Consider the following 25241-nt stretch of genomic DNA (forward strand, 5'->3'; position numbering starts at 1 on the left):
GGTTTTCCTCCGTGCTTATTTTCCACCATTAAACAGCATGCACTGCTGCAACTCAGGAATTTTACTTTACAGCAGCTGCATTTTCCCACCTCTTTAAAGAGTCACCCACCAAAAAGATTAAGGCAGCTCAGGAAGCTGGACAGTTTAGGACTCTCATTATCTATGTATTAACCACTCACCTCATGGCATTTCTCTTACAGTTGTTAGGGAAATGGGTTAAATAATGGTAGGCTTTAATGGTAATGGTGTACACAGACAGATTACACATTGTAATCTTCATAGAAAATCATTAACCTTTACCAGAGGAGTTCCTGGAGCAGCAGCACCAGCCTAAAGTGGCCCACCAGCTTTGGGTGGCGGAGCCGTGTAACTATTGTCTCATGTGATAGAGCTGTTTGCTCCTGCTCTGTTATGACTAAATGCCTTCAGATCCTCACAGTATTGTTCAAACAGCTTTTAGGCCTATAGTGCAACTAAATCATGAAAGGAATAACAATCTATTTTAAATCTGAAGCTAATTTAGAGAATATAAATTGAGTTTAAAAAATATAATAATAATAACTTAGGCTTTTCTGCACTTGTATTTTAGTTTCCTGTCCCCTTGCGCTGAACTTGCACACACCCACCATCCACACACAATTTGTTAGCACAGATTTCCCTTCTCACTTTTTTCTCATCCTGTTGACTTCCCTTTATAATGCCTTACTGCTGACACCACTCTGCACACTTCCTCTGACCCTTTAGCATCGCAAAAATCAGCCCACACCACATAAACCTTTCTCTGAAGTGCCACTCTTCCTGAAGGGGAAGGTTTTTAAAGGCGACGTTGACAATTTTAAAGAAAAATGACGAGTGTTTTAAGACAACAGAGAGAACTCCAAATGTTGAAAAGCATGAACCAAAATAAGCATATTGTGCTATTCCTGCTCCTGCTATTGCTGCTAACTGCATGAAAGTAGACACAGACCAAAAGTGCTACAAAACTAAACAACTTGAGTTACAAATGGGTTTCTGTGGTAATTCAAATGGTGAACAAATACTTACAAACTTACGTTATTTTTTTCCCCTAAATCATACCGTTCCACCTTAAAAGACAAGGAGAACTGAACGTAAACAAACCACAGAACAGTGTCCATGCAACAATAGATGCTGCCTTTAAGAAGCTGTAAAACCTCAGCATTATTCAGTTGAGACGTAAACAAAGTCATTGTGTGTTTTGGTGTGAAATGGTTCGTTGAAGATAAACGTACAGACACTGATTACTGTGGTGAAGGAGGGGATTTATTATTTATTTCTAACTTTTTAAAGTAAATTTTACAAAAAATAGGTTTTGGACCACTCCACCTCATCACTCAAAGGCACTGCAGGGGGCTCCATCACTGTACCACAGCCTCACCCCGGGTCACTGTCTTTAAGGGTTTGCCTTCCTGTGTCTGTGTGGGTTTCCTCCAGGTTCTCCGGTCCCTCCAGCAGTCCAGACACACAATAGCAGGTTAGCAGATGTGTTAGTTGGGTGAGTGTTAGCGACTGGGTGTGAAGGCCTGGTGCTGTGTCCAGAATGTGCCTTGGCTCCAGTGATTCCGTGCTTACAGAAGATTAATGAACACTGCACAGTTGGGAACCCCTCAGTAAATTGAAGGAAAAACATCTAATTATTCAAACACAGTAATTAACCTTCAATCAACCAGCTGCGCAGATTAGCGCCACAAACGTCCTCTGAATGTACTTCAGCGCATCCCTCTTTCGGCACAGTGCGGATCAGTGAGGAGCGAATAGCTTGTCGAGCTGACGGCAGGTAATGAAGTGTCTGAGTCGAGATAAAAGAGCCCCGAGGCCGAGGAAACGACTCCAGATAAAAGAGCAGTTTGAGTTTTGTGTTTATTTATGAAATCAGCTGTGTGCATCTGCACTGGTGTTTAAATACTGGAAAACAGCTTAAGAACAGGTACCAAAAGTGCTTAAAGGTGCATTACGTGGAAATAAAGGGAGTGCTTGATGTTTCCTTTCAGTGTGATCTGAAAGTGCTGTAAACAAATCTTAATACATTACTGTGTCTGCTTTTATGGGTTTGACATCAGGTCAAAAAAAAAAAAAGGGGCTCCCGTGAGTGCCTCAATTTAAAGAGGAATGCCATTGATTTTTCCACATTTCTGCATCAATAGCGTATTCAGGTGAGAAGACATTCTGAAGGGTTTGATGTAGAACACTCATTTCTAGAGATATTTATTGAGCCAGTATTGTTCACAGTGGTGGTGATAAAGAGTTTAACTCCTCTACAAGGTTTTCACTGTAAATTACCACATGACATGGTTCCAGAAACCCTCCCTGACACGGCACTTTGTTTTACAACAGAGACAGGCCTTGTTCACATGTTCACAGCCCCGTTACAGTGTTTTCCTGCCTCGCACCCAATGATTCCAGGTAGTCTTGGGACCCATGGCAACCCTGAACAGGATGAAGCCATTGGAATGACCGAATTCAATCAAATCCTCAATGCAATGTACGTGTTTCTTGATTGAGAATGATACCTCGGACGAGCGAGTGTCTACAAACTTTTGGCCACGTTGTATATCACCACCATTGTAAATAAGTCAGATTCCTTAAGTTATACAACAGTTAACCCTTTCACATCCAGTTACTTGAGACTATAACAACGGAAATATACAGAAATGTGGAATTGTGGTGGATTTCCCCCTTAAGATGTTTTTTCAAAATACAAAATAAGAAAGGAAAGAAACACTTAATGCACCTTTAACAGAGCGCAGCTCAGTACTACTGTTAATTCAGCACAGAAACACGCACAGAGTTATCGAGCAAACAAAGCTGTGAATAATCAAACAACATTGGATTTGACTTTCCAACGAACACAGGACACTGATTACTGTGGTTTACCCTACTTCACACACTACACTCCTTCATTCCTCCTCATGGGACATGCCCTCAGCAGGAGCTACTGAACACTGTAGTATCTGGAGCTAGTTTACATCTACTCACGGCTTCATATTCACTTCAATAACAAAAAAAAGGAAAAGAAATAATGCCACTCCAACTGCATCGAAGACATTTAGCTCTGCTTCTTAACAATTAACCAGTGATGATCACGTCTCAGTGAACAGAAGCATACATTAACACTGTTATAGAACTGTGTTTATAACCCGTGTTTAAAAAGATCTTCCGTAAATGGGTTATTGACTGTTTTGTGGCTAATGAAGTCAATAATTATGTAATTGTAAACTTTCACAAGCTCTTTACATCATACGACAATCAAGAGTTCAGTTATTGACCAAACCAAACTCTCATAAATCATTATTTCACATGCTCTACATACTTTGTGAAAAATATTTAGACAGATGGATGAACAGAAATCATTCAGATATTTGGAAATAATTCTCTTTTCATTAAGTGCCACCACATATCGTCATTATCCAATTAAAAACACGTATCTCCATTTTTGTGGATTTTTTTTGTTTGCTACAAAAATTGAATACTGCAGCCGTCCTTCACATTTTTCTCTATCTCCTTTTAAGTTACAATTTGAAATGTGTGTGTTTTTGGACAGTTATAAAATGGAAATATATGTTTGGATTCCAGTGGTAAATCAGAAGCTGTGTGCTGTGCATGTTTGTTTATCAGAAGTCATAAACAATGACAGTTCTGACTACACTGACCACTGCTGTTAGCTTCATAATAAAGGGCTTGTAAGTGTTTACAAGCAACAGCAAGAACTAATTAACAGAAGACACTTCTAAATATTTTATACAACATTTCTAAGCTGTTTTATTAGGTATATGTTGATCCCTCAAAGGCTGCACCGTGGTGTTCTCCCTGTGTCTGCGTGGGGTTCCTCCGGGTGACTGTCTGTGAGGAGTGTGGTGTGTTCTCCCTGTGTCTGCGTGGGTTTCCTCCGGGTGAACGTCTGAGAGGAGTGTGGTGTGTTCTCCCTGTATCCGCGTGGGTTTCCTCCGGGTGACCGTCTGAGAGGAGTGTGGTGTGTTCTCCCTGTATCCGCGTGGGTTTCCTCCGGGTGACCGTCTGAGAGGAGTGTGGTGTGTTCTCCCTGTATCCGCGTGGGTTTCCTCCGGGTGACCGTCTGAGAGGAGTGTGGTGTGTTCTCCCTGTGTCTGCGTGGGTTTCCTCCGGGTGACCGTCTGAGAGGAGTGTGGTGTGTTCTCCCTGTATCCGCGTGGGTTTCCTCCGGGTGACCGTCTGAGAGGAGTGTGGTGTGTTCTCCCTGTGTCTGCGTGGGTTTCCTCCGGGTGCTCCGGTTTCCTCCCACAGTCCAAAAACACACGTTGGTAGGTGGATTGGTGACTCAAAAAGTGTCCGTAGGTGTGTGTGTGTGTGTGTTGCTCTGTGAAGGACTGGCGCCCCCTCCAGGGTGTGTTCCCACCTTGCGCCCAATGATTCCAGGTAGGCTCTGGACCCACCACAACCCTGAACTGGATAAGGGTTACAGATAATGAATGAATGATCCCTACAAGGGCTGTCAATATCTGCTTATAGTAATTAATCCTTAAGAAGCAGAGGTATAAATAATAATAAAAAAAAGGTGTTAAATATCAGTAACAAGGCCCAAAAAAACCCAAAATATTATTTCTGAAAAGCACAATAAAATGTCTTGCACAAAAAGAATCAGAGCATGTTTTACACATAACAGAGCATCAAACTTCAGAAGCATGTCAGCACCCTCTGGAATTGGAGGATAACTAGAGCTATAGCTTTGTATCACTTTTACATTCTCTCTTAACTTCACTATAACAGTCCATGATAAACACCAAGCTACGGAACACGTCTCCCTTCTCTTCACTTCTCCACGGCTTTTCTCTTCTTTACCGCGTCTGCTCGACTGAAACACAGGGAGAAAGGAGGTTAGAGCAGATGAAATGATCATTTTACTGAATACAGTGAACAAAATGTCTTAGCGGTGAAACACTGTATATACAATGCTTTTCAATAACCCTAAGACATTCTTTACAACGGAATGAACATGTAAAGGGCAAGTATATGTGTAATGAGTGAAGTGTGTGTGGAATTTCAAGCCAGTTCCATATGTTTCTTGACTATTAACAGTAAAGATTTAATAACACACTGGTTTCCAGAGGTGCAACAGCAACATACTGAAGAGGATTTCTCTTAACACTAATTATACACTATAGTTTTTATATAAGCTTGTGGACACTTGACCCATCAGAACAGTAAGTGCTTGTCAAACATCCCATTTCAATGCGGTTATTAAATGGTCTTTATCCCCCCTACACCAAGCGTCACTTGATGTTAGCTGTGTGTGTGTCTGAAAATACAACAAATTCAATTAGTAAGAGGGGGGTCCACATAACTCTGACCAAGTCGAGTTGCAGAATTCAAACGAAACCTAACTGTACTGCACTAAACTGAGCCTACTGGGATGAAAACGAAAGCTCGTAAGCCTTTTATAGTGTTACAAATTCAGCAAATACATAGAAACTGCTACATGTTTAGCAGAAAAAGCAGCACATTCCCTGTAGAGACTGTGTTCAATTACAAAGTCAATACAAATATTTTGGGCTGTATTTTTGCAAAGGACTGTATCGTGAGGCACTTGACTGCACTGAATAATAAAAATCTAACAGCTCCACAGATGAGTCAACATGGTTTTAACAGTTTGACCTTGTGCTATTCCATTTGCTAATGTTTGTAAGTGTGTGTGTGTTTTCCTCCTTGTTAATAGCCCTGTAAATATGACCTCTGTTACGGTCAAGTATCTGACTGAATTATTAATACAAATAAATCAAAAAAGCATTTCAGCATTTAGAAGAATTCAGCTCTGAGGCGAAGGTTTGACCCCAGAGATTAATACTAGTGTGAAACTCCCCTGGAGAAGGCAATTAGCGGCCATTGGTTAGAATCATTATCAGTGAATGGGGGAAAGCGAAGGGCATTCTACAAGAAATATTAAAAGAACAGAGCAAGAATGCAGTCAAAGTATTACACTCAGATACAAGTAGGGTGACCAAACGTCCTCTTTTTGTCGGACATGTCATTTTTTTGGACCTAAAAAATGCGGGATTGTAAAACTGTCCGGGATTTTGTCGTCCACCGTCTTCCCCCGTCCCAATTCTTACAAAAAGTCCTAATTTCTTTCTTGAAGTGTGCACTTCGGTGACTTATGATGACGTTGTTGTAGGTGAGCAAAAGGGGCGCGCAGGGATCAAGTGTTCAAGGGGGCGGAGCTCAGAGCAGAAATGGGACACACTTCGCCGCGCGCGCCTTCTTGTGTTTACATTAATTTCTGCCGAGCTCCTCTCCACATCTGTGTTTTACTGGAGCCTCGAACAGAAATGTGTTGAAAGTTGTTAAAGCACTTTATCATAGTCTTTTCTTCGTATTTGGAAGAGTTTCGGGTTCTGCTCTATATTTAAAAAAACAAAGTCGTCACCTCCGTCCCTATAACGGCACAAATACACGAACACACCTGACCGTTACTGACTTTCTGACGAGTTAATCCAGTTACATCTGCGCAGTTTATTCTGTTTAACATTAACTTTAGAAGAAAACAGGCCAAATCTCCGGATCATTAAAATCAGAACAGGGGAGAGACTGAACTATAGCTCTCACATACAGCACGTTTTATCAGCCAGACCTTATAAAATATGAAATATATGTATTGTTACATAAATGTCTGGATCCTAGCGATGATCTTCTGGATCATTTATCAAGTCTGTATTTCCTCTGATTGACAAAATGTAGTACTTGGTTTTAGTAACGTTTAAAAAACAGTTAAAAGTTAGACTCGTCAGTTTCTGTTATGATCATGAGCTTTCTGGTGTAAACAAGTCGCTTTGATACAGGACTTCAATTTTGAAGTTTGTTATAAACAGAATATAACAGGTCTTAATGACAATAAACTGTCAAGAAATGACAAAAATATTAATTTATTATTTTTGCTTAGGGCCAAATGTTGAATAGAAGGGAATCTGTCCAAAAAGGCATTTGTTATTTACCTTGTTAAAGAGTGTCTGTTTATGTATTATTCAGCAGCATAGCTGCATGGTTATGGAAGCATTTGTGCTGCCAACATGCCCCATGTGTCCTCTGTTTTGAAAACTCAAATATGGTCACCCTAGATACCTGACAATCAGGCCTCACCAGCAGTAGCATCACCAGGCATCGACTGTGAGAGCTCTTGATGAATTATACCTTTAACTTTCTATAATGTTAAAAAAAATTAAATAATAAAGAAGTAAACAACCTCATAACTAAATAAAAACAGTAAGGAATGAAAGACCTAGAGATAACCAAGAGATGCCAGACTCACTATAAGAAGAGATGTCGATCTCCTCTGGGAGTTCACTGATGTTCACCTCAAACCTGTCCTGAACGTCGTTCAGCGTGCGGGCATCGTTTTCATCAGACACAAACGTGATGGCCAGGCCTTTTGTCCCGAACCGGCCGGCCCTCGCCACCTGAGAGTGCGGGGTGATGAGGTACCAATGACTAACCACTTAAAACCTACATCACCACAGGAACATTCATATTAAAATTAATATTCAACATCAAAACATTGACCAACCCTGTGGAGGTATGTGTCAGAGTCCTCAGGCATGTCGTAGTTGAAGGCAATGTTGACCCTCTCGATGTCCATTCCTCGGCCGAACAGATTAGTGGCCACGAGGATCCGTCTCTGAAAGTCTTTAAACTGCTGATACCGCGCAAGTCTAGAGGGAACAATCAAATCCACCGTGGGGTTATAAGAACATTACGGCCTTTTTCAGCCTGCTCTGCTCCATCTGTGTCACGTGGTGAGTTACTGCTGACAATAAATTAAATCAGTTTACCTTCACTCAGAAAACTACACTTACAACAGAAGCCAAAGGGAAACTGCCAAAGAGAGTCTAAGCTGAGACTTGTGTGGGGAAAAAAAAGAGAGATATGAGAGAATACCTTTCAAATCTGTTCACATAGCGTGGTTTCCCAGACAGGGATTAAACCCTCTTCTGGAATATAGGATTTTAAATGGAGTTTCTCCTATTTCCACGACTAGACTTAATCCCTGTCCCAGTTTGTAGTTTTCAAACACTAGGATAACAGTAAAAACATATTCCTCTTTTTCAAACATCCACGGCAAACACAGAGCACTCGTGAGAACTCTACACCGAAGAAGCAGGAATTTTTTCTTGCTTAGTTTGACCACAGCTATCTTTGAAAGATGTATTTGTCTAAACAAAACCACGTCCCCAATCTCGTTCATATACTGTGACAACATCCGATGAGTAGCGGATTAATAGAAATCACCAAAATTATATAGATATAATCATCCATCCATCCATCATCTGTAACCCTTATCCAGTTCAGGGTTGCGGTGGGTCCACAGTCTACCTGGAATAACTGGGCGCAAGGCGGGAATACACCCTGGAGGGGGCGCCAGTCCTTCACAGGGCAACACACACACACACACACTCACACTCACACACTCACACCTATGGTCACTTTTTGAGTCGCCAATCAACCTACCAACATGTGTTTTTTTTTTGGACTGTGGGAGGAAACCGGAGCACCCGGAGGAAACCCACGCAGACACAGGGAGAACACACCACACTCCTCACAGACAGTCACGTGGAGCGGGAAATTAACCCACAACCTCCAGGTCCCTGGAGCTGTGTGACTGCGACACTAACCTGCTGCACCACCGTGCCGCCCAGATATAATCATATTACCTGAATTTATTTCAAAAGTTGTTTCTAGATAAATGCAAGTATATAAATAAACATAGAAATAAATATATGTATGTTTGTCGTATTCATGGAATTTGGCTTCTATTGTGAGGAGGTTTTACAAAAACAGATTTGCCATTAAATAAAATGACTGTCTGTGACACTTGGTGTGTTGATGGAGAGCAGGTTAGAAACCCCGGTGTGTTCCTGTAGTAAACATGTGTTCATTTGTATGTCCCACCTCTCCTCTTGGGGCATGGCTCTGTGGATAGCGATGGCAGGAAAGTTCTGTTCCACCAGCAGCTGAGCGAGAGCAATGCAGCGCTGAACCGACTTCACAAAGATCACCACCTACAACACCAAACCCACGCTACAGTGTCAGACCAATTAACATAATTACTATAATAACAGTCTTTTATTTATGTAGTGGTTTTCTCCCAAAGTCAAGGTCACGCCACTGAGCAGCAAACCAAAGGCCCTGCAACAACACACCAAACTATTAAAAGAACAGAGCAAGAACACAGTCAAAGTATTACATTCAGATACCAGTCACTAGAGGTAGGCGATATGGCCCTAAAATTATATCATGATATTTCAGGGAGATATTTTGGTGATAACTATATACATGGCGAAAAAACACTGAAAAATACTTTTTATTAATTTCCAGAACAGACTATTGCAACAAGATAAATGATATATTATTATTGTTAATTAGATTCAATTAATAATGTATTTAATTTCTTATTTAAATGATTATATTCAGAAGGAACAACAAATAAATGTGTAAGCATTTGTTTATTTTGTAAACAACTGACATTGAATAAAATATATATAGAATATTGATATTTTATTTTCCAAACAACCTCCACACGACTGAAGTCACTAGTCTTTTGGAGCAAATTCTTTGAACGCAGAAACAATTTCCACCGTTCATGTTGCTGTGCTTAAAGGCTCAGCACCAGCTCTATGAAAGTGTCAAACAAATAAATATAGTGGAATTTGAGTTCCTAACTTGTGTTTATTGATAGTCAGAAAACCTGTTATTTCTTACTAATTGAAGGAATAAGGTTTAAAAGACCGTTGGTCCCCCCCACCCCCCAGCGGTGTTCGGAAACTCTAATAGGCGTCTTGCCTGTGACGTAGATGGTGGACAACAACTCTAGAAGCTGCACTTAATTTAATGCAAAATGACGAAAAGGTGTGTTGTTTTTGGCTGCAATCATTCAATATACAGTGGGACATCTGTGCACAAATGGCCCAAAGATCCCAAAATATCCAGAACATGGACTAAATTTGTCCACTTTAAACGGGCACTTTGGAAAGGACCATCCGCTCACTCCGTTATCTGTAGCTCATTTCACTGGCGCTTTTCCAACAATATGGGCATGTAAGGACACCAACGAAAGGTGTTCAAGAGCCTCTGTAACATGGAGGTAAACAGGGTAAGGACACTCACTTCGTCTGTTTTAGTTGGTGTTAGTTAACGTTAGCTTGACTCGCTAAACTCGGTGGCTCAGATTATACTCGGCTACGTAGCTGCATTACGGAGGTTTATAGTGTCGGATGAATTCGAGTTCGACTTCGATCACATTTACAAGAATAACGGTACCTCTACATTTGAGTTTAGCTTATTGCTAGGCTATTGTCATGAATAATGTTGGTTGTTTAGCTAGATACTGTCATAACAGTCAGTCATAACGGTGTTTTACCGCGGCGTTGTTCAGCTGTTGTCCACCAGTGACGTCACGGTTGCATTCAGCTCGGGTTTTTCCGTCAATTTAATAAAATGGTCAGTTTTAAAGCAAATTAAGCTGCTATTTTCATTTTAATTCATACTTATATCTGTCAGTAACTAAAATAATGTGAAATATTCAAGGAGGTCCATTAAGTGGTGCTTAGCCTTTAAACGATTCACGTATTTATTGTACGCCATGTTACATATAATGTCAAAATATCACGATAATCGTTTGAAAAAGTTTTGCGATATTATTGCGCATGATACGATATGGCACAGCCTTACCAGACACTAAGGGTGAGCAATACGGCGAAAAAATATCATCACAATATTTTTGCTTAATATGAATCATGATGCAGTTCTAGGAGTTTGAAAACCTTCAGGCAAATTATGTATTTAAATGTATCTGTTGAGTTTGATATACTGGACACACCCTTTTTGTTGTTATTTAATGCCCAAACCTTTCCTCACAACTGTATGGAGTTTTGTGAAGGCTTGCAAACAAGCAGGAACAGACAAAATACACTAAATAAATAAATAAATAAGTGCCACACTTAAAGAAAGGCTAGGTGTTCCCTGAGATCCAATATATAGCAAGGCCTCAGTATTCAAACCCAAAGCCTTCCTCAAACCATTCTCTCCCCATTAACACACCGGCAGGAAGTGTCACTCCATATGAGGTCACACTCGCAGATGTGGAGGTTCTCCTAATCTGCAAATGGATTTCCATAAAGGAGTAAACTTCTGCGACACCTGCTTTGGTGCAGCTCTGAGTGAAAACGCTAAGGGAGGTGGTGTGACTGGACCAAGGGAATAGCAGCTGAAATGAGCGGCAAGAGTGGGAGCAGGTGGGAGACCTACTCGTGTGCTGAGTGGCGCCCAATTCCCTTCGCCAGAAGAACTGAGAATTGCTACACAATAGCCCTATGTTTTTGTTTATCATCCCCTTTGAACTCTTTTCATCTCAGTGTTTGGGCTGTCTGGGGATCTTCCGGTGGGATGGGTAGAACCCCTTCAGCTTATACGCACACACTTCAGCTTCAAACACCTCACTTCCACTCTGGATAATTGCAACACACATCCCTTGGGCTAGGGACCCTATGCAGTCCCAACACAGGCTGCTGTGTTGATGGATGGTGGGAGTTTGCTGCAATGCAAACCCAGAAAAATACTTCAAAAAACCATACCAATATAAACAAACATCACTCAATTTAAAATAATATTACTGGGCTGTTACTGAGTCCCCTGCACATACATCACTGTCTGCTTTGGATCCGGCCCCAAACCAGACACAACCAGTTTATGAAAGGGTAATCAGAGCTGCAAGAGAAATCATTGGGTTTGACTTCTCTTCCTCTGGGTGCTGTACTCTTCATGAGTCAGGAACGAGGCAAAAGAAAGTCTTCACAAACCCGTCACATCCTGGACACACACTGTTTCAACTGAGACGTCAGCACAAGAACAGCTCTTTCTGTTGGCCCCTGCATTTCTGAACACAGAGCTAAAATCCTAAAGCCCATTTCTTAGCATTATATACACTGTGCATATGGTAACATTATTAGGACTACAATTATGTTTCACAGCATATGTGTAATGCATAAATGCAATTCAAAGTTCAAACATTCTCCTGCTCTTCTGTCATATCATCTCTGCTGTTTTCAAGTTCATTAATTAATTCACTGTCTGTAAGCACTTAACCAATTCAGGGTCGTGGTGGGTCCGGGGCCTACCCGGAATCATGGGGCGCAATGAGGGAACACACCCAGGAGGGGGTGCTGTTTTCAAGTTTTTCAACAAAATAAAATCCTAAATATTAAGTAGTTTGAAAATGGCAAGCAAGAAAAAGTTATTCGTTGCTGCATTCATTATGAGTTCCATCAGAAAAAAGTGCTGCAAAAGCATATGTATCGATTTGTCCTGTTCTTGGGGATAATATTGTGTCCAGATGTATGTGTGAGTTTTGGTTTAAATGATTTAAAGATGGTGATTTCAATATAAACCATCGTTAATGTAGCAAATTAATAACTATGTTTTTAGGTTTTTTTTGTTTTGTTCTTTTTAATAAAAGGAAAATTGTCTTTTTAAATGCTATGCGAGGACAAAACAGCAGGAGAATTTTGCATTTTGAATTACAATTCAAACACAAAAATGCTGTAAGATGTATTTGTGCACCTTCCTTCCTTCCTTCATTATCTGTAACCCTTATCCAGTTCAGGGTCGCGGTGGGTTCAGAGCCTACCTGGAATCATTGGGCGCAAGGCGGGAATACACCCTGGAGGGGGCGCCAGTCCTTCACAGGGCAACACCCACTCACACACACACTCACACCTACGGACACTTTTGAGTCGCCAATCCACCTACCAACGTGTGTTTTTGGACTGTGGGAGGAAACCGGAGCACCCGGAGGAAACCCACGCAGAAACAGGGAGAACACACCACACTCCTCACAGACAGTCACCCGGAGGAAACCCACGCAGACACAGGGAGAACAGACCACACTCCTCACAGACAGTCACCCGGAGGAAACCCACGCAGACACAGGGAGAACACACCACACTCCTCACAGACAGTCACCCGGAGCGGGAATCGAACCCACAACCTCCAGGCCCCTGGAGCTGTGTGACTGCGACACTACCTGCTGCGTCTATTTGTTCACCTAATAAAACAATCTTATTTCCTAAGATACATGCACTGTTAGGGTTTCTATATATTCACTGTGAGACATATCATTGTGTATGCAGTGTATATGCCTCAGAGTTTGTATAATCTCCACAGGAAATATTTGCCAGCAAAATTAATCTAAAGTCACCAAGCCCTTATAGTGTGTTAGATGTTCACACACAGGAATGCCAGTGCTCCAGCAGACTGCATGTAGATTAACACGTTCTATATAAACAAAATAAGACAAACTAGAATAAAATAAAAATATGATTATGAAAGATACTATTTCTAATAAACAGAGAATATACAGTAGATCAAGGATGTATGTGTATGTATAAATTACAAATACAACTGTAAAAGCTATTCTTAAAGTGAAAGTACGAGACTGTGTGATTCACTGAAGTACTGCAGATGTGTACCATTCCTAACAAATCATGGAAGTGATGACACAAAAACAAAAACAAAGCTACAAGTGTAGTACAGATGTACAGACACACAGATGAGATCATAGCAGTTAAACTGTCCACTGTTATAAAGTGCTAGTGCAGTCTAACAGTGTTTAGTGTAGTGGGATTGATGGATGTAGATCCATCCAACGTCACTGAGATGATCTGGAGTGCTGTTTGGGTTCCAGAACTCAATAACACACCATCACTTCATCTAAGGCAGATTACAATGCATTCCTCACATTCAATCTTCTACGAAGTGTAGAGAATGTTAAGCAACAAAGAGGGGGGTGGGGGGACAACTTTAAGTGAACAGGCCTCTGAAAACTGACCGTTTAGTGTACCATCGTATTGCCCACTCTGACCAGTTCACAGCAGTGAGTGAATAGAAGTGTTGCCAGCAAGATGCACAGCAATAAGTGCACTACAGAGACTTGTCTGAAGGTTACTCTTATCTGGAGCGTCTTTAGTGAAGGTTAATTCTTCTGAGATTAAAAGAAGCTTTAGATAACTGCTGTGGTTCAAATTAATTGCTGATGTGTAATCTTTGTGTTATGTGTCTGTGTACGAACAGATTGTTAAGTGTGTGATATTTTTAACCTCATCAAGGCTCGTTGTCTCGGTTAAAGGAACACTAGGTCATATATAAACCTTCAAAATCATTGGGGAGAACAGAGACTCTGTTCTTGCTACTCTGGGCTCAGCACTGCAGAAGCTTCACTATGTAATTTCTGGAGGAGGGTAGGATATCACCCCCATTCCCTCCCTGTTCCTCCTTGATTTCAGGACAGTGCTGTATAAGTTATTTACCCTCTGCAGCTGTAGGGGGAGCCCAAGAGCAAAAATACCTAATCTTACCTAGTGTTCCTTTAAAGAAAAGGTGATGAAATGTGGAGATACCTGGTTGAACTCCAACGCGTCCAGAAGATCAAAGAGTTTCCGGTTCTTCTCGTTGTCCTTCAGCTTGACGTAATACTGCTGCAGACCGTGGAGAGTCAGCTTGGTCTCGTCATCCACAAAAATTTCCATCGGCTATGTTGACCAGCAGACGGTGAGGCAGGGGAGTGAGAGTGGGGGTGGGGGTGGGGATCAAGGGTGTTAGGGTTACAGAAAGAGGGCGGGGGTAGAATGGTGCATGGAAGGTTACAGAAAGTAAGGTGTGAGGACACAGACAGGATGTGGTGAGGAGGTGATTTAAAAGGTTAATAAATGTTAACCAAGTATTAAAACAGGAATGTGTAAAGTCATGATGGACGTTAGTGGAGTCAAAATGGGACAAAAGCAGAAAGAAAAAGAAAGACAAAAAGATGTTTGAGGGTTTCAGGAAGGAGGTGGTATAGAAAAAGGTATGATACAGGGAGGAGGAGAGAGAAGGGATGGGGGTTAGATACACCCTCCCCTCCCATCCCAAAGCCACCAACCACACACACACACACACACACACACACACTATGTAGACTAATTAATGAGAAAGTAAACAACAAAATACCACTTAACTTCCGTCAAAAGTCAGAGAACACCCCTCATTGAAATGGCCGTCAAGTGCAAGTTATTCATTTTTCAGGAGATAACTCTATGGACATCAGATATCCACAGGACCACTATCAAACACACCAGACCTGCTCTCGCACAAAAACATTTGATAAACAACACTTTTGAAAAAAAATCAAGTGTTGTTTGTGTCCAGTCTTCCACTGTGAGAAGACACTAGAACACTAGGAAAATAGACAAAGCGTGCCACTTAAATGAAGAAGAACAATGTAGTGACCGCCCCAGTGAGTGGCCCTTGACATTACGTAGTCTATTTGGAATTACTTGAATAAGGACAATTAGAAAATGCAAGAAACTTCTAAGACTAAACTTTAGAAATATCCCTGCATATTTATTATTTTTCTTTTGGGTCCAGATCTGCCACATTAGTTGACAGATGCCCAGGCTAGCTAGGTGATGGCAGCCGTCCCACCCACACAAACAGAGCCGACGCTGAGACCGCTGCACTCACTGGATTACGAACACCTACCATGTATTTACACTCATCATACACAAGCACTTTGTAGTTCTACAATTACAGAGTGTAGTCCACCTGTTTCACTGCATATATTCTTACCCCCACTTTACCCTGACCTTCAAATGATCAGGACCCTCACAGGACCACCACAGACCAGGTGTGATTTGGTGGTGGATCATTCTCAACGCTGCAGTGACACCGATGAGTTGGTGTGTGTTGAGCTGGTACAAATGGATCAGACACAGCAGTGCTGCTTGAGTGTTTAAAGCCCTCAGTGTCACTGCTGGACTGAGAATAGTCCACCATCAAAAAACATCCAGCCGACAGAGTCCTATGTCCAACTGATGAAGGACTAGAGGACGACCTACAAACACTGTGCAGCGACAGATGAGCTACTGTCTCTGACTCTACATCGACAAGGTGGACCAACGAGGGAGGAGTGTCTCACAGAGTGGACAGAGAGTGGACACAGTGGTTAAAAACTCCAGCAGCACTGCTGTGTCTGATCCACTCTACACCAGCACAACACACACTAACACACCACCACCACCACGTCCGTGTCACTGCAGCGCTGAGAATGACCCACCACCACATCACACCTGCTCTGTGGGGGTCCTGACCATTGAATAAAAGTGTGAATTAGGGATAAGAAAGTATGCAGAGGAACAATTGGACTACGGTCTGTAATTGTAGAACTACAAAGTGCTCCTGTATGGTTAGTGGAGCTGACAAAATGTATAAAAATCCATCCATCCATCCATTATCTGTAACCCTTATCCAGTTCAGGGTTGCGGTGGGTCCAGAGCCTACCTGGAATCATTTGGCGCAAGGCGGGAATACACCCTGGAGGGGGCACCAGTCCTTTACAGGGCAAAACACACACACTCACACCTACGGACACTTTGGAGTCGCCAATCCACCTACCAACGTGTGTTTTTAGACTGTGGGCGGAAACCGGAGCACCCGGAGGAAACCCACGCAGTCACAGAGAGAACACGTATAAAAATGATAAGCTATAATATTTTGTTATTGTGTATTTTTCAGTTTTCAACTTTAGTCCTGATGCTGAAAAATGAATAGCTTCAAACACAAACTAAACAGCTGTTTTTTGTAGAAATGAAATAAACAAAAGGGGGTCTCTGATTTTGTGGGGGATTTATTTGCAAAAAAGATTACTCATCTAGCCTGCTCCTAATTATTGGTCGAATGAATCAGCTGCCCAATCTCCTACATAGCAAATGGTCATGTACAGGGCCAGATTAAAGCAATGCCTGGGCCTACTGCACGCACGCCGACACTCACTCCCAAGAGTGTATCCACGAGTGTGCATTCATCGAGGAGTGAATAAAGTTTTGAAAAAAAATCAATCTTGTGATTTAGCAGAGGGCCAGATGTGGAAACTGAGATGGTTGATGACTGACAGAGACACTAATGAAAATGCGAACACTTCTTACTGTCAGTCTTTAGCTTCATCGCTGAATGCACACCGTTCCACTTACCTGCAGAAAGCTGGCAGTGAGAGCACGGCTGTCAGAATATCCCGACAGGTGCAGCTTTCCTGTCTAAAGCCTCATCTCAATCTGGAATCCTCCTTTTCCCAAGGCACACTGACCACAGGTCAGTGTCCAGTCTGAGTTGAACACGACTGGGATCAGTGTAGCCGAGGGAGAGAAGGATTATGAGGTGGAATTGGAAGTTTGTCCTTGTCTTTTGTACCTGCCACTGAGATATAACTGCTCTCTACAGCCTGACTCGACATTTCTGGCCTAGTTTCTAGCCTCAGTGCTAAAGTGCAGGTGTACTACGGTCTTATCTTGGTGTTGGGATGCCCCTGATCACTTCATATAAATCCTGACTGGCTCTGAGCTATGTTATGGTTTTTCTTCACATCAAGGTGATGCAGGCTTTGGTTGATACTTCGCAAAGACGGTTTCCTATAGTAGAGTACCTTCTCTGTGCCATTTTCTCTACTACAACCCGTCCAACTTTCTTCATCATTTCTTCCTTCCCGTGACTTCTTCCGCAGCTTAAAGCCTCCCTTACTCTATTCTCCCTCTTTCCTCACGCCCTCGCACTCCTCCTCTTTCTCTTCCATTTGGTCTGTTTCTTCTCTCTGAAGCTCACCAGGCACCGCTGGAGCTGACGTTTTTTTGTACACAGCTGGATTATAAACACTCGTCTGTTTTCAGGCAGGCGGCTTTGGCTCATAGCCACCGCCACTGGGCAGGAAAAGTAGTTTTTAGACTTAGGGCCTATTTTTTTTCCTCTGCTGAAAGAGGGCGATTTAATTGCGCTGTCGTCTTTGTTCCGAAGGGAATGGATGGCGAAGCCCATAGTGCTCTGTTCTCTCTATCGACTTTAACTTTGCCTTCTTTGTTTGTTTGGGGTATAATTCACGTGTTACTTAATTAGCTCCAGTCCACACTCAGGAGTCTTAGGCTATTGCCTGCTAACCTCATGTGATCCAACCTGGGACTTGCGTTAATGAAAGGAAAGGAGGATTTGTGGGCACTAAGCTCCGAGCTGACAAGCCTGCCAGCAGCCTTAATAAATGGACAATAAAAAGGGAGAACAATGTGAAACTGGAAGTATTCCTCCATTGTTTTCCTACGTCAGGTTTTCATTAGGGCTCTCTCACAATCCCCTGCTTTCCATCTTGTGTATTTGACAGTCACGTAGCGGTTTGTTTGAGCCCTTTTGTTACCCTAATTATACCCATTTCTCTGGCCTGAATAAATAAAAGGCTCCCATAAACGGAAGCACCTGAGCTCTTCAAAACGAGTGCTTTTTGAAGAGCTCAGTAATTACAGCCCTTCTTCTGCTTTTCAGACCCTGTCAATATGCTACTCACTAATTTGAAGGTAATTTGTCAAATCTGAGTGCTCCCCATGTCCTTTGTTGTGAGTAAGCAGCGTGTTGCATGTAGGATCTTCTAAGGATGTGGTTCTGGAAGAGATTCCTATTTGTATTTGCCTTAGGATGGACTGGATGGATTGTCTATTATCTATGAGCCACAGTACGACTGCCAAAAAACAGAGAGGCTACAACGTGCCAACTGTCACTGTTTAGCACTGCCAGCCAAAGAAGGGATTTAAGGTATTTACGTTTTTTCAGCGTGCCCCTGTTAGCTAGCGGCCTGTTAAAAGTACTGACTGAAGAACAGCTCATTCAGCTCTAGAACTTAGTGTCTGGAAAACGTAAAGTGGCTGTGACATGACTCCTCCCCTAACCTCACCCCTTTCTGAGATCTGAGGTGGGGTTTGTTGCTAAGGGGAGGGTCAGTGGGAGGAGCTGTTGCTGTGGCAGAAGGAGAGGATGCGTATTTACATCTTGCATGAACTTTCGGCAGACTGGTCGGATTTCTTTGCTCAGGGTGGCACTGAACATCATGACCTGCTTCTCGTGGGGGGTCATGCGGAAAATCTCCTGGACGTCACGACGCATGTCTGAGAGGAATTAAAAAAAAACACAGGAAAACAGAGTGTGAGAGGATATAACTCATAATCCCACTTGAATATCTCAGAACCCACCTGGGGATTTCAAAGGAATCAAAAATATATGTGGAATAAACGGTGGTATTTTATACAAAGTCGTTCAGAGTGGTTGGACATGAAATGCTGGTCCAGAGGAAGAGGCATGAGTCAGATGTGTTCACATTGGTGCTGATAGGAACCAGATGCCAGAGTTTAATGCCTCTAAAAGCTCCCTCACAGAAAGCTATTACACAAAACTGTTCCTTGATGTGAGAAACACATTTTCAAAATGGCATAAAAATGAGATTTTGGCCTAAAACCTATTTGAATAAATCCATTCCTTGCAGAGGTGTACACAGATCTGTCATTGCATTAAAATGGCCACTTTGTTCCTACAATCTCCACTGACCTTATAGGTTTAGAGTAGACTCTGATGTCCTGATGTAGGCCCCCTTATCAATTAAAGGCTCCCAAAAGACCACCACAGAGCAGGCGGTGTATCATGTTTATATGTATATATGTTGGACTGGTATGAGTGGATCAGACACAGAAGTGCTGCTCAAGTTTTAAATATCTCAGTGTCATTGGACTGAGCGTAGTCCATCAACTAAAAATATCCTGCCGACCTGTGTCCATTGATGAAGGACTAGAGGATGACCAACACAAACTGTATGTACTATCTATCGGTGGTCCAACGAGGTTCCCCACTGCTGTGTCTGATCCACTCTTACCAGAGCAATACAAACTAACATGCTGCCAGCAAGTCACTGCCAAATCAATGGAGAGAAGTGTAGATGGACAGTAAGTGTAGAAACAATGTCAGATCTACTGAAATAGGTATTTATACTTCATACTTTAAAATGCATCCGATTTGTCACTATTTCTGCAGTATCAGCATGACACAATATATAAACACAGTCAAAATATAGCGGTTCTAATGTGGAGGTAGAGGGTAAATACAGTATAATGGCTATATACGGGCTGTAGACATTATGAGCCCTGGTTTCTATACTCAGCCCTGTAACAAGCTCCAAGTCCAAGTGTACATTTCTAAACCATTATCTGTTGTTGAAATACTTCCCAAAACTGAATGACTTTGTTTACATCTCAACCACTGAAACACACAAACACTTCACAAATAATCAAAGATAAATCAAAAGTGCCAGGCTTTTCATTTGAGTTACACAGACCTTTACACACAAACACTTATATGTCAGACTCAATCACTCCGTTCTTGCTGTTAGAATCAGTGGAAGCAGGTCTGACAGGCGGAAATCACACCTGACAGGGAGTGTTATAATAAACTGCACAGCAACAGCCCAAGGTATTAACTGGTTTAGATTTAAAAGAACTGCAAACGTGTGCATGAAGCTTTCAATCTTTCCACAGGTAACTAAGCGCAGCTTTAAGTTTATTTTTTTGATTGTGGGCCCCATCTGTCTAAAAAACAGAACTCACGGATATATATCTGAGGCTGCGTCAAATGCAATAGCTGTTTGTTTACTGAAGGGCGAGAGGGAGACAGAGAGAGAGGGAGAGAGAGAGAGACAGAGAGAGAGAGAGAGAGAGAGAGAGAGAGAGAGACAGAGAGAGAGAGACAGAGAGACAGAGAGAGAGAGACAGAGAGAGACACAGAGAGACAGAGAGAGACACAGAGAGAGAGAGAGACACAGAGAGAGAGAGAGAGACAGAGAGAGAGAGAGACACAGAGAGAGAGAGAGACAGAGAGAGAGAGAGACAGAGAGAGAGAGAGAGACACAGAGAGAGAGAGAGACACACAGAGAGAGAGAGAGACACACAGAGAGAGAGAGAGACACAGAGAGAGAGAGAGAGAGACACACAGAGAGAGAGAGAGACACACAGAGAGAGAGAGAGACACACAGAGAGAGAGAGAGACACACAGAGAGAGAGAGAGACACACAGAGAGAGAGAGAGACACACAGAGAGAGAGAGAGACACACAGAGAGAGAGAGAGACACACAGAGAGAGAGAGAGACACACAGAGAGAGAGAGAGAGACAGAGAGAGAGAGAGACACAGAGAGAGAGAGACACACAGAGAGAGAGAGACACAGAGAGAGAGAGACACAGAGAGAGAGAGAGACACAGAGAGAGAGAGAGACACAGAGAGAGAGAGACACAGAGAGAGAGAGACACAGAGAGAGAGAGAGACAGAGAGAGAGAGACACAGAGAGAGAGAGACACAGAGAGAGAGAGAGACACAGAGAGAGAGAGAGACACAGAGAGAGAGAGAGACAGAGAGAGAGAGAGACACAGAGAGAGAGAGACACAGAGAGAGAGAGAGAGACACAGAGAGAGAGAGAGAGACACAGAGAGAGAGAGAGAGACACAGAGAGAGAGAGAGAGAGACACAGAGAGAGAGAGAGAGACACAGAGAGAGAGAGACAGACAGAGACAGAGAGTGAGACAGAGACAGAGAGAGAGACACACATTTCCTATTGAAACAGCTAATACGCCACACACACACACACACACACACACACACACACACACACACACACACACACACACACACACACACACACACACACACACACACACACACACACACACACACACACACACACACAGTAAATGCCCATCATTTATGCAGCCTGGACTGCTGTTTGAACAAACTCTGGCTCTCAGTGCTGTAATGTTGTGGGGACACTCTTTCTGGAGCTTTAAATCATAAATAAAATGCCCCTCACCGAGTTGTTCGAGCATTTTGTCGCACTCGTCCAGGATGAAGTGTTTGATGTGGCGCAAGTTGAGGCTCTTGTTGCGGGAGAGAGCCAGGATTCGGCCAGGAGTCCCCACCACCACATGGGGGCTCTCTCTCTTCAGCACCTCCTCATCCTTCTTTATAAACAAACCTCCAAAGAACACTGCCACCTCAGGGAGAGCGGGAGAAACACAGAACAAACTAAAACAAGCTACTACAGGCCAAACAGAGTGTATACTGAGAAGGAAGTGTAGGTTATGATATAGCAGGGTTAATACACCGCACCCACATCCCTCACTCACAGTTTCACAGTAGTATCTGAATAATTTAGCGTTATGGCTGCGTACTATTGAATATTCATATTTATGATTATTCTGTAAGAGAATCTCTAGAGATGTTTCACTTTAAAGATTAAAATTAAAGTCAGAGGAAGGGAATAGTAATTTTTCAATGAAAAAACAAATTTACAAATAACACACTTTCTTATTACTGCTGTCATTGTTATCTTTGTATCTATTCATAATTATATCACTATAATTATTTTAGTTCGGCCAAAATGAGGCACCACTGGAACACACAAGAGGTTACATGTTATATTCCACCTCCAGTGACCAGGGTGGTATTCCACGAAGCAGGATTTTCAGTTAAAGCCTCCAGTAGCAAAAGAGCAGTACTCAAATCTGGTCTCAGACTGTCTGTCTAACTCATAAATTCTGCTTTGTGGAACAGCCCCCGGGTGTATTCAGGACAGTTCTGTACCTTGACAGCAGGCATGTACTTGGAAAAGCGCTCGTACTCTTTGCTGATCTGGAACGCCAGCTCTCGAGTGTGACACATCACCAACACTGAAACCTGCACGGGAGGAATAACTGAGTCAGTCCCATTCCAATCCATACACATCTGGCTCAGACTGCATTCACCTATTAGCTTTTAATGGAACTGCCACTAGCCTAATTGACGTTGTAGGAAGAAAAACCCATTTCATCTCCATCTTCTTACTTTTATAGCATTTATTACCTAAACAATCACTGGATAAGGAAGGTCTACCTTATGTCTATAATCACTGTCAACTGTATCAGCGCCACTGACCACAGAGGAGCACTTTGTAGTTCTACAGTTACAGCATTTAGTCCATTTGTTTCTCATCCCTGTTTCACCCTTCTCTACAATGGTCAGGAACTGACATGAAGGAAGTGGATCAGACACAGCAGTGCACCTAGAGTTTTTAAACACTGCATCCCCCCCCATGAGGCACTCCTACCTTGTTGGTCCATCTTGTAGATGTAAAATTTGTTACTACACAGTTTGTGTTGGTTGTCCTCTAGTCCGTCCTCATGGACACAGCAGGTTTTTTACTTCATTAGCTAAGCGGCCATTTTGGAAATCTAACATTTTGATCAGAATGTAATGAATTGTTTCTGTATTCTTTTGAGCAGGCAGTATAATTACCTGTCCAGTCACTGGCTCTAGCTGCTGTAGAGTTGCCAACACAAACACAGCCGTCTTCCCCATTCCAGACTTGGCCTGGCACAGCACATCCATGCCCAGAATGGCCTGAGGGATGCACTCATGCTGAACTGCAGAGATAGTGAGAATCTTTCATACAGCTGTAATGTTATGCTCAAAATCATTCCAAAACATTCACATGGGGACCTATTTTCTGTGGACTTTTTTTGTCGGTACCAACCACTGCATAATGGGAAAAACTAAGAAAATGTGCCATTTTGGAAGTGCACGATTCATCTGCACCAGAACCTCATGCACTGCCATTTTTCCTGCCTTCCACACGAGCTTGCTGTCAATCAATAATCTAACAGACCTTGACATGTGCCACTGAAACTACACAATCAATATAGAAATGCAAAGCTTTGCAGACAATTTTGCTTCTGGAATGTGCACTCACTGTGGACACAGATGTGCTGTAGTGCACACACTGTATAACTGTATAATTGCCATAAATACCTGAAAACAAAATAAGCCTAAGTGCAGCATTGGGTTGTGGAGTAGTGGAACGTAGTGTGGATGTTATGAAGCTCCATACAATTCACTTGGTGTGAGTTTGTGTGGAGCTTGAGTGTGATCCAGAACTAAACATCCACAATAAGTACCTGACCTCACTAATGATTGTGTCTCCAGTCCAACACACTCCATAGAATAACTCCTCCTCACCCTCAGACGGATGCTCGAAGCCACAATCCACAATTGCCCTCAGAAGTTCAGGCTTTAACAGGAAGTCCCTGAAACCTGAGGAGTGGATGGATACATAAGAGCCTTTGACACCCTCCTTCCTCATGGTTACAGCTCCACTGTCCCCCACAAGGACCCCATCCCCGACTCCTCCTGCTGCATCCACTTCATCCTCCTCATAGTCTAGCAGCTCGTTCTCCACGTCGTTCTCCGTCATCCTGGAGAAATGAAAAGAAAATCACAATTAGTCCATTTTTGTGTCTTATGACACAAATTCAAGGCATATTACATATAATTTCATAAACAGTTTGTGGGCAGTCAGTTTTACAACTGGCCTTAAAGGTAAGAAATGCACAGTGTCTCTCGTGGAGCAGTTCTTAAACATCATTGAGTGAGTGAGTGAGTGAGTGAGAAACATGTCACAAATTACAGTGCAGCTGAGTACATTAAACATTTACATATTATTAATAATAACAACTGAATAATTCTGTTCACATTAATCCATTTTGTTTTGCCCAAATAAACCCATACTAATGGATACAAGATTAGATTAAACTCTCACATTAAAGCAATCAATTCAAATACATGATCCGCAGCTGCTTATTAAGGAATGCACCCTTGTTATTTATTTATTTTTCTGAAGCTGGAACGCTATTTCCCAGGTTCTTTTTTGGAATGGACCATTCCTCCTTAAATGGTGCTGCAGTTACATTCTAGACTCGGACGCCTGAGCATTGAACCCAAGCATGATTTAAGGTGGAACGTAAAATTACCTCATGAAGCTGCAGAATAAAATATGTGCATGTCATCGTTATTGTGCAACTGGACAACGTTAAAGACAATGTTAAGTCTTAAATTATTTAATACATGTTTACTTTCATGTTTGTTAACAGAGATACGTGGGTATTTTTGTACGTTTTAACACGATGCACAATTTGGAGCTTATTGACAAATTGTTGGTATGTTAAATTTACGACTGCTAGCCACAGACATTGTACATAATCCATCTGGTTTAATTTTATCAGCTGCTAAAAACACCTTTACCTCGTTTTACCCAGAAACTCTCCGATATGATCCTATTTCACCTGCTCCCTGCTTCTCATTTACGCCATTTGCTGTGCGACGAGCTAACACTTGGGTTCGATATCAAAAACCGCCCTACTCCCTACATAGCGGATTATAAACGTCATCAAACTAGGGCTTTTACACACAAACAGTGCACGTAGAGTATCTCTACAGCTCACGGATAAGTGTAATGAGCTTTTTATTACACAATATGTTCAATAATTGTGTACAAGCCATTACTTCAATCCCTACA

General features: G+C 42.3%; 1 protein-coding gene across 1 annotated transcript; it reads right to left on the bottom strand.

The window, feature by feature from the left end:
* Positions 1 to 1282: 1282 nt before the first annotated feature.
* ddx39b (DEAD (Asp-Glu-Ala-Asp) box polypeptide 39B) lies at positions 1283 to 25189 on the bottom strand. Its single transcript, XM_066675919.1, has 11 exons — positions 24968 to 25189; positions 23906 to 24141; positions 23186 to 23313; positions 22496 to 22588; positions 21723 to 21906; positions 18868 to 18986; positions 14433 to 14564; positions 8932 to 9041; positions 7550 to 7694; positions 7295 to 7442; positions 1283 to 4846 (listed from the first exon to the last, which is right to left on the bottom strand). Exons 2-11 carry the CDS (start codon positions 24138 to 24140, stop codon positions 4830 to 4832), a joined length of 1311 nt encoding a protein of 436 aa, XP_066532016.1. The 5' UTR covers position 24141; positions 24968 to 25189; the 3' UTR covers positions 1283 to 4829.
* Positions 25190 to 25241: the final 52 nt, after the last annotated feature.

Source organism: Hoplias malabaricus, chromosome 6, assembly GCF_029633855.1.
Source record: "Hoplias malabaricus isolate fHopMal1 chromosome 6, fHopMal1.hap1, whole genome shotgun sequence".
Classification (NCBI taxonomy): Eukaryota; Metazoa; Chordata; class Actinopteri; order Characiformes; family Erythrinidae; genus Hoplias; species Hoplias malabaricus.